Source organism: Eumetopias jubatus, unplaced genomic scaffold (assembly GCF_037043125.1).
Source record: "Eumetopias jubatus isolate StellerSeaLion01/CBP00866 unplaced genomic scaffold, mEumJub1_p1.0 scaffold_12, whole genome shotgun sequence".
NCBI lineage: Eukaryota > Metazoa > Chordata > Mammalia > Carnivora > Otariidae > Eumetopias > Eumetopias jubatus.
Window position 1 is genome coordinate 13,677,043 of NW_028274818.1, and position 15,724 is coordinate 13,692,766.

At 41.2% G+C, this 15,724-nt stretch overlaps 1 protein-coding gene across 1 annotated transcript in view; it reads right to left on the reverse strand.

The window, feature by feature from the left end:
* RRP15 (ribosomal RNA processing 15 homolog) overlaps window positions 1-1,147 on the reverse strand; it is a 39,815-nt gene extending 38,668 nt beyond the window's left edge. The window contains exon 1 of the mRNA XM_028104657.2: window positions 990-1,147. Coding sequence (XP_027960458.1) covers window positions 990-1,131 — 142 coding nt within the window. The 5' untranslated portion in view covers window positions 1,132-1,147. The remainder of the gene's footprint in view (window positions 1-989) is intronic.
* Window positions 1,148-15,724: the final 14,577 nt, after the last annotated feature.

The following is a 15,724-nucleotide window of genomic DNA, read 5'->3' on the forward strand; positions in this document are numbered from 1 at the left end:
TCAAGTCTTGCAGATAAAGCACTAGATCCGAGATTGAAGGAAGTTGGGGGGAGAGAGCCATTCAAGTATTTGAAAAATACTCTAGGCAGTGAAGCCAGCAAGTGATGAAACCCCGGTGTGGGAGCCTGTTTGATGTGTTAAACCCCAAGGATATCAATGTGGTTAGATTACAGTTAGTAGTTAGTAGGGGGCAGAGTAGAAAACTATGGGAGAAAAAACGACCTGAGCTACATCATACAATCTAAGGATTCTGGATGTTAATCTGAGATGGGAAGCCACTGGACCATCTTGAGCAGATAACTCTCATGATCTGAGGTCCATTATAAAAGAATAGTTCTGGCTGTTACAAAGCTCTAGCTAGTATTAAGGAGCAATAACTGGAACATTAGAAGGTCAGGGGTCATCTCAAATTCCTTGTAACCTAAGAAGCTAATGCCAAGAATGATGGTAAAGAGGAGCAGCATGGTCACATCATGGCTGAAGGCCTCAAAATATCTTTCCGTCCTTCAACAAGCGTCTCTGAGAGATCAACTGATACTTTTATTTATTCTACTTTAACCACGTCCTCTTCTTTCATTCACTGCTATCAGGTCTCTGACTCCCAGAGTCACGCACGTACCACACAAGAAAAGTCAAGTATACCATTCATCTTCCTCTTAGCTCTTTTGGCCTTTTGCTCCTCATTCCCTAAGAAACTTTTCCCACTTTTGTAATTTTAAATATCCCCTCTCATTTTGCCTTCTATCATTGTAACCTTTTTGCTGCTTTCATCCCTTTTAATAAGTAACAGTGACGGTGACAATGTCTAGTAAAAGAATGTGGAAGTTCACAGCGTCCCTTCCCTAAACACCACCTCCAAGCCTTCTCACTGGGCCAAAGTCGCCCCTTCGACGCCACCCGAGATAAAACTTGCAGCAAAGCCAATCGCGTTACCTGCTTCCCGCGAATTCAACCCGGCCTTTCTTTTCAGCTCAACCCTAGTACGTTACCTCCACTGTTGGCAGCGTCTTTGCTCTCATCTTCCAACTCCGAAGCTACTGCCCTGGCTACCATTTTCATCTTCTTCTTCTTCAGTGAATTTTTCAGCTTTTTCCCTGCACCCACACGTGAGTCTCGAACGGCCGCGGCCATGTTTCCTCACCGGAAGCGACCCGTAAGAGTTGCGACCGGTGGTAACAAGAGGAACTTCGGCATTTAGTTCCGGCAACACAAGGTTCCGGGGCGGGGCCATCGGGCCCGGAGCCTCAGATAGTGAATTGGAGGGAGGTTGAAATGGTCGGTGTCTCTACCTGAAGTCCGCTCCAGTGCGGGGGTGGGAATTAGTGAATTTACGTTCTCAGCCGACTCCTCGGCCCGCTCACTCTTGCCCCTGGACCGCTGCCGCAACCCGGAGCGGTCCACTTTGATTTCCTCCCTACGTAGGGCCGATTCCCTTCTGTGCTGCCTTATTGAATGTGGGTTTAGGTTGTTCCTCCAAGATCCCTTACTGGCCCACAGTCGCACCTACAGCTGGGAGGCCAGGAAAGCGAGTGCGGCGTCTCTAACGAGAATACGAGAATGTCATCCTCTGTCCCCAAAGTACCAAAGCATCAAAGATTCAAAACGTAACATACAAGAGCTTTCTCAAAAACTTTATCACATAATCTTCCTCTGATTAACCCTTTCCGTGGCTTCCAATCGCAAAACGAATAGAATGTCGCTTTCTTCCGCTGGGTTCAGGGTGGAACGGGTCCGGCCCGGCTGCTTCTATCGCGGACCTAGCTCTGGCCCCAGCTGCGCAGCGCCGACCTGGTGGGCGGATCTCTGGCTTCCACGCGGTGCTCCTGCCTCCCTCCGGGGCAGCCCCTCCAGGCACCTACAGCCATCTGCCTCTTCCATTTTCCCCCTGAGTTGTTGACTCTTTCAAAGTAGGGACCAGATCTCATTCACCATTCTACCCGTAAGGCTGGCAAAGTTGGCCCAGAGTAGGAGAACAAAAAATATTTTTGCAAGGAGTGAATTAAGGAATGACAATACAACTATTGACAAACTTAGTAAGTCAGACTCAGCAAACCTTTATATCATATTCTGTCGGCCAGAAGTATTCTAAAGGCTCTAAGCTTGGTGTTTTCCTGGTAGAATGTTTCTCGGTTTTTCATATCTAAAATCTGTAAAGGAGTATGGATTTCTCAATCCCACACGTTCCAGCTGCTGGTGGGGGGGTGGATTATATTTACATAAACCAAACTCAATACATTTTAAAACAAAACAACTGTTTTGTTTTTTAACAGTTCAGGAAAAGTTACATTCCAAATATAATTGGTAAAGATCAAATGCCAGCATAAATCTTTTGAAAAGTACAGTTATTATCAACACAAGAAGTGTGTCTAAAGATGCCCCTTAGGATATCGGGGGGGGGGGGGGGGCGGGGTTAGAAGGTCTCACAATCCTGCTCAGTGTTCATTCTCCCCTGCCACGTAGTGTTGAACCTGCGCCCTGCTGACTTTCATACTTAACCCTTGTTTTGGCCTAGGGTTATACACTGAGTTCAAAACAAAGTTGGGAAAGCATTGAAGAAAATTGTAGAGAAGGAAGCAAAAGTGAGAAAGAAATATGACAGTGTAAGGAGGCCTTCTGACATAGGAGGTACCATTTATTAAGATTATTGAAGATCAGAAGCGGTGTTCTGAGCGTTTTACATCTTAATACGATGGTTTATTTTGGAGAGTCTGGGTGGCTCCGTCGGTTAAGCATAGGACTCTTGATAGCGGCTCAGATCTTGACCCAGGGTGGTGAGATCCAGCCCAGCCTCAGGCTCTGCCCTGGGCATTGGAGCCTGCTTAAGATACTCTCTCTCCCTCTGTCTCTCCCTCAGTACACCCCCCCTTAAAAAAATATGATGGTTTATTTATAAGTAGAGATTTACTATGTTTAGCTGCAATTTAAGAAATTGCTGGAGGGGTAGAATTGGTTGATTATTATTCATTCAAATATTTCTTTCTTTTTTTTTTTAAAGATTTTATGTATTTATTTGAGAGAGAGAGAATGAGAGACAGAGAGCACAAGAGGGAAGAGGTTCAGAGGGAGAAGCAGACTCCCCGCTGAGCAGGGAGCCCGATATGGGACTCGATCCAGGGACTCCAGGATCATGACCCGAGCCGAAGGCAGTCGCTTAACCAACTGAGCCACCCAGGCGCCCCTCAAATTTTTCTTTTTTAAAGTAACAGAAAATAGACTCCAGATTTTCCTGCAGAAATCTGATTTTCCTAAAGGGATTGCTACTATTAAGTGGGAGATTCCTGTATTAACGTATTTAATCTTCCCAATAAGCCAGTGAGTTAGGTACTATTGTTCCTATTATGAAGATGAGGAAGCTGAGGCACACAAGAGATGGAATACTTGCTCAAAGTCATAGCCAGTAAGTGGCAGAATCATGTTCAAACCTAAGTAGTCTGCTCCAGGGTCTGTTCAACCACTGAGCTATATTGCCCACTCAGACCGTTGCCCTTGAGCATTTAACATGTATGTGCTGAGAACAGACAATAGAAATTTCTGGCAAACACTGGAATACATAAATTAGGAAAAAAAAATCTCTGCCCTTACAATGAACTAAGATAATTGAAAGGTTTGCAAGTAGAATGTCTGGGCATGGTGGAAATAACCAAAGTCATCTAGATATTTATATGAGTATTTTTTTAAGAGAGGGAGGGGGAGGGGGGACAGAGAGACAGAGAGAGAGAATCTTAAGCAGGCTCCACAGCCACCATGGAACCCGATATGGGGTTTGATGTCATGACCCTGAGATCATGACCTGAGCTGAAATCAAGAGTCAGATGCTTAACTGACTGAGCCAACCAGGCGCCCCGATTTGAGCATGTGTGGAAACATACCCATGATAGCTGTCAGCTTATTACCTCTTAGTTCCACCTTCACCCTTTTTGGCTGCTCTGTGAAAAAACAGGCGGATCCTTTAAATACTTATCCTTTGCCTACCAATGGGTTATTAAGCTTTGTCAGTAGAGGGCACTCGAATGACATTGTAAGAAGGAGGAGCTGTCTTCCTGGTTCTAGTGTGCATCTCCCTACAGACTCCTGCCATAGCTTCTCCAGCCCCCAACTCCTCTAGTACAGGTAGCTTCTCCAGCCCCCAACTCCTCTAGTACAGGTAGCTTCTCCAGCCTCCACTATCTGCCATGCACAGTGGTCAGTAGCACCCAGCGGCCAACAGCTTTCCCCGGCCAACCCCCTTATGCAGTGTCATAGCAGAGGACTGCAAGCAGGACACCTGCCCACGAACAGCTTTTTCTGGCACCTTAAAGGCCATCAATTTCCAGAAAGTTCTGGAGGGTAGATTTCCAGCAAGTTTTGCTGGCTCAGCAGCAGTGAGCCATTGCTATGCCCTTTCCAACAAGGTCTGGACCTCAGTTATGTGTGTGAGATTGGTGAGGGACTCCTTCCTTGGGCACTTTATTTCAGCTCCGAGGGTATTCTCTGTTCCTTTTATCTGCTGTTACTATATTCCCTAGAGTTCTCTTCATTTCTGACGAGCCAATCCCTTGTTACTGCAATGCTCTGTTATAGTTAACCATTCTTTATATTAAACTTTCCAAATATTCCAAATATTAAGTAGTTTCCATCTCCTGATTGGCCCGGACTGATACAGAGCTAGAATGAGTGATGTGATGAAAATATTATCAGCACCCACATCCTGTCCCTGCCTACCTACAGCACTATTAGAAAGTTCCATGGAGGGTTACTCAATTTTGGAAGAGTCAGGGGAAGTAAAACAAGGATTCCTTATTAAAACACCAATACTTATAGGAAGATAACAAATAAAATAATTTCTTCTGGATGGTTTGTTGCAGCCTGGCTGATGTGAGTACATTGAAGAGCTCTAAAATAATGGACATGGAACAGATAAGAGGGAAGGGTAATTGCACAATGTATCCAGAGCAGGGATGCTGCTGTTTGGCAAGGTCTGAATGCAAAAATGTTTGGACAGGGGCTCTGGAAAGAGATTCTGGTTGATAGTTCATGTTTCTCTGCATAGGGAAAAATCTATGAAGGGAGTCCATAAAGAGAAAGAAGATATCTTAATGGATATCAGAGTTGCTACTTGAGAAGGCGTAAGAAAGAGGGATCAGGGGGCACCTGGGTGGCTCAGTCAGTTAAGTGGCTGCCTTCGGCTCGGGTCATGATCCCAGGGTCCTGGGATGGAGCCCCATGTCAGCCTCCCTGCTTCTCTCTCTCTCTCTCTCTCTCAACCTCTGCCTGCCTCTCTGCCTACTTGTGCTCTCTATCAAAAAAAAAATAAATAAAATCTTTAAAAAAAAAGAGGGATCAGGATAGAGTTATGAGAAGAGCAGTGGTGGGATAAATTTCCCCAAAGATGAGAGTGTCACCGATGTCAAATTCTGTTGTGGTCTCAGAGGAAAAGAAATCACAAACATTTAATTGATGTGTCACTTTAATGAGAGATATAAAGGAAAACTTTAAAAACTGAAATGATATACCATACTCCTAAAAGAGCGATCAAGTATTCTGAAGTTATTTATTTATGCCAACCAAAATCCCATTGGAATTAACTTTGGAAGAGGAGAGGCAGAGAGTGAAATCTAGATAAAATAATTCTTTTTTTAAAGATTTATTTATTTATTTGAGAGCGAGAGAGAGTGGGGGAGGGGCAGAGGGAGAGAATCTCAAGCAGACTTCCCACTGAGCACAGAGCCCTGGGGCAGGTTGGGGGGTGCTCAATCCCATGACCCTGAGATCACCACCTGAGCAGAAAGCAAGAGTTGGACGCTTAACCAACTGAGCCACCCAAGTGCCCCAGATAAAATAATTCTAAGGTTCAGAATAAGTAAATGAGAATACTTTTTTAAAAAGAGAAGTCTTGAGGCAAAGTTTCCCTGTTCAGATATTAGAATATATTATAAAGTTACAGTAATTAAAATTTACAAATCAAAAGAAAAAGTAAGTATAAATGAAACAAATTCTAGAATATATAAAAATGCAAAATATTATACAGGAAGTATCAAGAATAAAAAAGGGGTATAATGCAACACTATTTCAGCAAAATTAACAATTTGCAGAGAAAAATAAGAGGCTCAGATCTTACACTAAAATTAATTCCATAATTAAATATGAAACAAAATGTAAAAAAAAGAGAAAAATATCTGATTTATTGGGATTGTAGAAACAACTGTCCAAATTTAAAAATCAGTGAGGATGAGTTCTGAAAACAAAAACAAAAGATCTAATACGTAAAAACCAAAAACTATATATCTTAACAAATAGCCAAAATTTAAAAGTAAATAGAACGTGAATGAGAGAGAAAATCAATTTTAAGGCGATTACATAAAAGAATTCATATGCTTTCTGCGTCTGGTCAAGATGGAGTAACAGGAATCAAATTTATCCTCCCATTTGAAACAACCAAACAAGAGACAAAATAAAGAGAGCAATGGTTTGCAAGAACTAGACATCGGATAATGAGAGGTAATGATCACTGAGAGATGGGAAACAACCTAGGTGAGCCCCATGATGACCCCAGCATACTGCTTTGAGAAAGTTCCCAAACCATGCCACCAGGAGGGAAAATTTAAGCTCAGCCTGGAAGACTTTCCAAGTTGAAAAGATGTAGCTAAGAGTCAGGGAGTCAAGGCAACTGAAGTTGGCAGGGCAGGGTACCAGAAAGAAGAGAGAACTCAGGAGATCTGAGAAGAGCCTCCCTCAAGAATACGGGTGACTACTGATCAATGCATGCATGTGGTAAACTACCCACAACCAGGGGAAGAACCACCCCAAAGTAGTGGAGGCAACAGTTACCTGTGCACACAAAGGACAGAAATAGTGCATATTTCCACCAACCAGATTCGAAAAACCTCATGGTTCACAGAGCGTTTGTTGCAGTACATGCCAAAATCTGTGGATATGAGATTTTATTTTATTTGCAAGCTAACAAGTAGCCTGCCAAAGTTTCATGAATGCTGGTAAAAGACACAAGACTCCTGAGTACAAGAGGAAGGACAGTGTATTGATTATCCAGAACAATCACAGTAGCAAGAGTATCTGCTATTTTTCCTGACAATTCTCTGAGCCCCAGGTCCCACATGGTGACTCAAAGAAGACTACAGGACACTTGCACGTACAGCGGGCTGCCTTACAGGAGAGGAACTTAAGCTATTTGCAATGACATCAAGAAATATTAAATATTTAGGGGTAAAAGATGTGGAAGACCTGTGTGCTGAAGACTACTGAGCATTGCCGAGCAAATTTAAAGAGGACCCCCAAATTGGAAACTTATACCACATTCATGGGTCAGAAGACTCAATATTGTTATCAATTCTTCCCAAATTGGTATACAGATTCAGTGCAATCCCAATCAAAATTCTAGTGAGCTCTTATGTAGAAATCGACAAGTTGATCTTAAAATTCATACGAAAATTCAAAGGACCTAGAATAGGAAAATAAAAAACTATGAAAAGCAGAGCAAAGTTGAAGGACTAGCATTATCTGATTTCAAAACTTATTACCATAAGCCTATAATAATCAAAACAGTATAGTATTGCCGTCAAGGTAGACAAATAGAAGAAATGAACAGGACAGAAAGTCAAGAAATAGACACACACATATATGGAAAACTGATTTTCAACAAAGATACAAAGTCAATTCAGCAGAGGAAGAATAGTATTTCCAGCCAATGTTTTTAGATCAATTGGATATCCATATGCAAAAAACTGTAATTCAGTTCATACCTCACACCATATATAAAAACAGACTCAAAATGAAATAGACCTAAACATAGAACATACAACCATAAAGTTTCTATCAGAAAGCAGAAGAGCAAACCATTGTGAAAAAGCTACATACTGTATGATTCTAACTTAATGATTTTCTGGAAAAGGCAAGACTATGAAGACAGTGGTGCCAGGGTTTGGGGGATGGGCATGGTAGAGGAAGATGAATAGAACACAGGGGAGATTTTTAGGGCAGTGTGAATACTCTGTCTGATGCCGTAAAGATGTATACATGTCATTATACATGTGTCCAAATCCATACACTGTATAACACCAAAAATGAAGAACCATAATATGAACTATGGCCTTTGGGTGATTTTGATGTGTCAATGTAGTTCATCAATTGCAACAAATGTAGCACTCTGTTGCCAGCTAGTTGATGATAGGGGAGGCTATACATGTGTGGGAAAGGGGACTCTCTGTACCTTCTCCTCAGGTTTGCTGTGAACCCAGAACTGCTCTAAAAATAAAGTTAATTTGATAGGAAAGAAAGGAAGGAAGGAAGGAAGGAAGGAAGGAAGGAAGGAAGGAAGGAAGGAAGAAAGAAAGAAAGAAAGAAAGAAAGAAAGAAAGAAAGAAAGAAAGAAAGAAAGAAAGAAAAGAAAAGAGAAGAGAAGAGAAGAAAAAAGAAAGAAAGAAATGGGGGAGGATGAAAGGAAGGAAGGGAGGAAGAGGCAAGCCACTTGGAGAAAATATTTAAAAAGCATATATCTGATAAAGGATTGTGCCCAGAATATATAAAGAATTCTCAAAACTCCATCTTAAAAAACAACCACCACCAATTTTTAAAATGAGATAAGATTTAAACTGACACTTCATCAAAGAAGATATACCAATAACAAACACATGAGGTGTTCAGCATCATTAGTCACTAAAGAAATATAAATTAAAGCCCCAATGAGCACACACCTTTCAGAGAAAACATTAAGAAGACTGACCATACCAAATATTGGTGAAAATGTGGAGCAACTGGAACTCTCATACAGTGCTTAGGAGAATGTAAAATGATCAAACCACTTGGCAATTTCTTAAACTTTTTTCTTTTTAAGATTTTATTTATTTATTTGACAGAGAGAGACACAGCGACAGAGCAAACACAAGCAGGGGGAGTGGGAGAAGGAGAAGCAGGCTTCCCGCTGAGCAGGGAGCTAGATGCAGGGCTCAACACGGGGCTTGATGTGGGACTCAATCCCAGGACCCTGGGATCATGACCTGAGCCGAAGGCAGACGCTTAACCAACTGAGCCACCCAGACGCCCCCAACAAGTTGTCAGTTTCTTAAACTTTAATAATATCATTGAGCTGCCAAATAACCAGAGGCTAAAAACCATATTATGGACTAAATTGTGCTCCTCTAAGTTCTTATGTTGAAGCCCTAACTGCAATGTGACTCCATTTGGAGATAGGGCCTTAAAAGAGATATTTAAAGTTAAATGAGATCTTATGGGTGGGTCTCAATCCAATAGGACTGGTGTTTTTAAAAGAAGAGGAAGAGACACCAGAGAGGCAAGTACATGGAGAAAAGACCCCATGAGGACACATGAGAAGGTGGCCATCCATGAGCCAAAGAGAAGCCTCAGGAGAAACTCACCCTGCTGGCACCTTGCAGCCTCCAGAACGGTGAGAACATAAATTTATGTTGTCTAAGCCACCCAATCTGTGGAATTGTGTCATGACAGACTTAGAAAACTAGTACTCCCATCCTATATCTGTCCTTCCTATCACTATTAGTAACATAACTTAGATCGTCATTTCGGTCAGTTTGTAGTAAGTCAGGTTTTCTTTCCTTGCATCCAAAAATCTTTGCACGCAATACATTATGTGACTTTTGCCAACTTGCTTTACTTTTAAAAAGGTAAAGGTGTTTCCGTTTTCTCATACTTAAAGGTGAGGGGGCTGGACTAAATAAACTTAAAAAATCTTTTCAGCCTACATTTCTAGGCTATTGTGGAATCCATTTCCAAGTAGACTTTGTTTTTCCAAATCATTCCCCCTTGATCTGAAATCCATGATTCAAGATTAAAATGCAAAGCTATCTGATAGCATTAATAATCTAAAATTAATAATATTAATGCTAATAATATCATGTGTTTTTTTTTTTCTTAACTCTGCCATTTTTTTAAAGTAGTAACAGAGTGGGGAGAATATAAAGATGAACATAAATTTTTATGTGTCGACAGGTTATGAACACAGCAAGGTTGATAACCTTCCTTTGTGGGAAATGAGGACTCAGAGATTTTAGATGCTTGTGAGTGCATGGCATCTGCGTCTCCTCTAGAAATTGACCCTTAGGACAGAAGAAATTACTAGTAATAATCTTTCATGTGTGTCTTAAGACTTTTGAAATTCATTAGAGAGTAAGTAACTAGAACTCCATATTCTCACAGACCAGGGAATTTTGCTCTCTTAAGGAAATGTGGAACTACCTCCAAAGTTCAAGTATTCTAGACTCCTTTTGTTCCTATAGCTGCTTCTGAATCTCATAATCTATATTTTTAAGGATACATGTTTTTGAATTCTTTAGAACATCCTTCAAAGGAGGACAGCTTTCCTCTTTATCTTTACTCTCCTCTAGCACTGAACCTCTGCTTATGATATAATTAAGACCCAGGCAGTAACCTTTTTATTTCTAACCAGACTGAGGCAATGTTTGATTGCCTTTTTAGAAACATCCCTGTAAACAAGAAAGGGACAGATTACATCATCTGGTTGGTGTTAAACAACAGAACAGGTGAGTACTGGCAAGAGTAATACGCTTTATTTCATTTGAACAAATTGCTCTTGGACTCTTGGTCTCAGAGCCTGCATTAGTGAGACAGGTACTATCATGCATCAAGGAGACATATTCCACCTTGCATAAAACCTTTCCATTAAAAATTCACCTCACTATGGGAGTTAACAGTCTCTTCGGCAGTATTCATCAACAGTGACAAGATCTGCCCAGCATTTCTGAATGATCAAGCAAACAGAAGTCAAAAGTGGACTACTTTGATCTTTCCAGACTTTTGGATTCTCATTTCTGCTAAGAAAGTGCATCCTAATTGTATACAAGGAACTTCTTTCCCATTATGATGGTTGAACTTGGCCTGTGTCCCTAGTATACCAGTGACACAGCTGAAAGAGGCCTTAAAAGCTGGGCCTTTTTCTTTCATCCAAGATAGGTGATTATTTGTGCAATGGTAAAGTCCTAGGGTTAAGGCTTCCTAGACATATTATTTATTCACCGAATATTTAATGAGGACTTACTATGTGCCATGTTCTGCATTAGGCACTAGGGATTCCTAATGAGATGGACAAGATCCTTGTTCTTATTATGCTTACCTTCTGTGTAAATGAAACATAAGTAACAGGTAAGTGAAAAATAAAACAAATAGCTGCAGCTATTGATAAGTATCAGGAAGATAATAAAATGTGGTAATAGAGAATGGTTTGGAATAAGGGGATGGCTAAAGTGAGGTACTTTGGAGAGAGGTCAGAGAAACTCTCAGAAGATGACATTTGAACTGGGATATGAATGCTGTGATTGAGATGGTGACAATCTGGGGGAAATATTTTCAGAAGAAGGCAACAAGCTCCTTTGAGAAACAAAGCCAGCAGGAGTAAAGCATAGTGAACCAGAGCAGTGTAGCATATACTAACATAACAGCAGTAAGAAGGGGCCAGATCAAGCATATCCATGTAGGTGATGGCAAACATTCAACTTTATCCCAAGAGAAATGAGGAACCATGGTAGCATTTTTAAAAATTTTATTTTATTATGTTATGTTAGTCACCATACAATATCATTAGCTTTTGATGTAGTGTTCCACAATTCATTGTTTTCTTATAACACCCAGTGCTCCATGCAGTATGTGCCCTCCTTAATACCCATCACCTGGCTAACCCATCCCCCCACCCCCTTCCCTCTAGAACCCTGTTTGTTTCTCAGAGTCCATCATCTCTCACGGTTCGTCTCCCCCTCCGATTCCCCCCCTTCATGTTTCCCTTCCTTCTCCTAATGTCCTCCGTGCTATTCCTTATGTTCTACAAATAAGTGAAACCATCTGATAATTGACTTTCTCTGCGTGACTTACTTCACTTAGCAGAGTCTCTTCCAGTCCCATCCATGTTGATGTAAAAGTTGGGTATTCATCCTTTCTGATGGCTGAGTAATATTCCATTGTATATATGGACCACATCTTCTTTATCCATTCATCTGTTGAAGGGCATCTCGGCTCTTTCCACAGTTTGGCTATTGTGGACATTGCTGGTATGAACATTGGGGTGCATATGGGCCGTTACATCTGTGGCTTTGGGGTAAATACACAGGAGTGCAATTGCTGGGTCATAGGGTAGCTTTATTTTTAATTTTCTGAGGCACCTCCACACTGTTTTCCAAAGTGGCTGTACCAACATGCATTCCCACCAACAGTGTAAGAGGGTTCCCTTTCTCCACAACCTCTCCAACATTTGTTGTTTCTTGCCTTGTCAATTTTTACCATTCTAACTGGTGTAAGGTGGTACCTCAGTGTGGTTTTGATTTGAATTTCCCTGATGGCTAATGATGATGAACATTTTTTCATGTGTCTGTTAGCCATTTGTATGTATTCTTTGGAGAAGTATCTTTTCATGTCTTCTGCCCATTTTTTGACTTGATTATTTGTTTTTTGGGGTGTTGAGTTTGAGAAGTTCTTTACAGATCTTGGATACCAGCCCTTTATCTGTAGTGTCATTTGCAAATATGTTCTCCCATTCTGTGGGTTGCCTCTTTGTTTTGTTGACTATTTCCTTTGCTGTGCAGAAGCTTTTTATCTTGATGAAGTCCCAAAGTTCAGTTTTGCTTTTATTTCACTAGCCTTTGGAGACACAAAAAGATGGGAAAACATTCCATGCTCATGGATCAGAAGAATAAACATTGTTAAAATGTCTATGCTACCCAGAGCAATCTATACCTTCAATGCCATCTTGATCAAAATTCCAATGACATTTTTCAAAGTGCTGGAACAAACAATCCTAAAATTTGTATGGAATCAGAAAAGACCCCGAATCACCAAGGAAATGTTGAAAAGGAAAAACAAAGCTGGGGGCATCACGTTGCCCGGTTTCAAGCTATATTGCAAAGCAGTGATGACCAAGACAGCATGGTACTGATGCAAAAACAGACATACAGACCAATGGAACAGAATAGAGAGCCCAGATATGGACCCTCAACTCTATGGTCAAATAGTCTTCGACAAAGCAGGAAAAAATATGCAATGAAAAAAAGACAGTCTCTTCAATAGATGGTGCTGGGAAAATTGGACAGCCACATGCAGAAGAATGAAACTTGACCATTCTCTAACACCATACACAAAGATAAACTTCAAAATGGATGAAAGACTTCAATGTGAGACAGGAATCCATTAAAATCCTAGAGGAGAACATAGGCAGTAACCTCTTTGACATTGGCCACAGCAACTTCTTTCAAGATACATCTCTGTGGTACCATTTTTTAAAAGATTTTATTTATTTATTTGAGAGAGAGAGAGAGCAGGAGCAGGGGGAATGGCAAAGGCAGAGGGACAAGCAGACTTCCCAGTAAGCAGGGAGCCCCACATGGGGCTCAATCCCAGGACCCTGAGATAATGACCTAAGCCAAAGGCAGACACTTAACCAATGGAGCCATCAAGGTGCCCCATCAGGGTACCATTTTGACACTGTGATAACAGGATCAGAGCTCATTTCTCAATAACCCTTTTAGTTCTGTTGGAAACTGTCAGGGTCAGAGTATAAATGCTCAGACCAGTTAGGAGATTACTGTAAATTCTGTGTGAGAGATCATGGTGGCTTAGAATGGGGTGGAGATAAATTTAAATGGACATATTAAGAGTATATTTTAGATGTGGAAACAAACAGTTGTTGATGGATTGGATGAACACATGAAGTAAGGGAATAAAATATTATGCCTAGATTTTTTTATTTAACAGCTAGGTGGATGATGATGCCATTTGCTGATATGGGGAAGGCTGGGGAAGACCAGCTTTGTGGGAAAGATGGTTTCTATTTGGACTTGTTAGGTTTAAGATCTTGACATCGAGGTAAAAATGTTGACTAAATAGCTGGATCTCAAGAGAGGCCAGGGCTCGAGATTTGGGGAAATAAAATTTGACAGCATCATCTTGGTTTTTAATGCTCAGGAATGAATAAGGTTTTTCAGGAAGAGGAGAAAAAGGAAGCCCACTCCACTTGGCAGGAACTCTGGTATTTAGAGGTAAGTAGGGAATGCACGAAAATGAATAGCCAGAAAGTAGAAAGAATTAGGAAATTAGGAAAGTAAGAGAAGAAAGTATTTCAAAAAGGAAGCAAGCATCATCTTTGTTAGATATTGTTGTGAGGTCAAGCTAGGTGAGGTCAGGAATGTGTCTATTAGATATTTTCAAAGAGGTGATTACGAGGGAATTTGTCAAGAGGTCAGTGGAATGACTAGGAAAAAAGCCCTGGCAGAGGAAGGGCTAGCAAATAAACAAAGACTCCAGTTTCCAGCAGTATGGCAGACCATATGTGCAGAAAAATGTCTCCCAGTATGGAGCATCTAAAAATAATTGCATAAGTTTTTTTTAGATGCTTCATAACTACTTATTAAGTGAACAAATGAATGACTCCAGTCTCCCCCAATGTCTCCAAATAAACACACCATCTAATGTTCCAGTTCCTTTTTGGCAACCCTCATGATTTCATTAAACCTCAGGTCTAGAGTTAAATCTGTTTTCCATCCCTTTGGGCAGGGGAGCTGGAGCACTTTTGCCTCCTTCTGCGGGGTGGATAGGAGTGGACTGAGATGGAAGATCTACTTGCTACTAAGAGTCAAATCCTATTACAGAGTAACTACATCCAAATCTCTGGGGATAGGGTGTCAGCACTGGTATTTTTTAAAAGCCCAACGTGCCCCCCCCGCCCCCACTGATTCTGATGCACAGTGAGAGTGAGAGCCACAGTTTGATGTGGAGGCTAAACTAACCAATAAGGTGCTAATATTGGGGATTGGGGTTGACACAGTAAGGTGAGTAGGGAGCAGACATTTCAGGAAGATGTATTTTTAAAACAGGAGTAGCAAGAGTGGCAAAGAGGAATGTGAAGAACTCTTGGGCTACTTTAGGTATAGATGGAGAAAGAAAAAGCAGCATTCCTGAGAAACTTCTAAGGTCAGCCAAGTTCCAGTTAAACAACGATGTGGAAAGAATCCTGAGAGAAGTTAAAGATGTAGAGAGTTTGCTGATGACAGCTTCTGGTTGATATAGAGCAGAGTAAAAGGGTTTGAAAGGACAAGGAATAGAGAGACTGGATCAGTTAAGGGATCTTCCAAGAAGCACTGGACAAGCGTCTGGGTAAAAATGGATGATCTGGAGGTGGTAACTGAGGGAAACAAGGAGATGAATAATGATGGAATTCATCTGATCATCAGTTACGGAAGGTGAGCAAAAGTCAGATACAACCCAAAGTTGTATCTGTACAAAGACTGTTTTGGTAGATCTGAGGTCACTGTACAAGGATGACATCCCATGGCAGTCGAGGAGGGATGATCCCACCTGGGAAATTTGGTCTGATGGTCTGATGGTGACTGTTTTCCACACGGTATGGCCTTCCTGTGCTGCTGCCTTGGAGTAACCCACCTCCCCTGCTCCCAGTTCCCAGGATACTCCTCTTCCCTCCTTTGTTATTCTTAAAAGTATTCCCAACTTTTCCCAACAGCCCTGGGACACACAATCTCTTAGAATAAACGCATGATTTTACAAAGACTTGAGAAGCGACAGATTTTAAACATCTTGTTTACCATCCTGCAAGAGTCCCAGGGTGAATATAAATACAAAAGCCTATTTGTCTGCCTGCAACTGGAAAAGAAGGAGGGAGTAGAGAGCAAAACACAAATTAATGTCTCAAAATTATTCTCCATACTCACCTTACAAGAAATACTTAGTTCAGACAAATGTT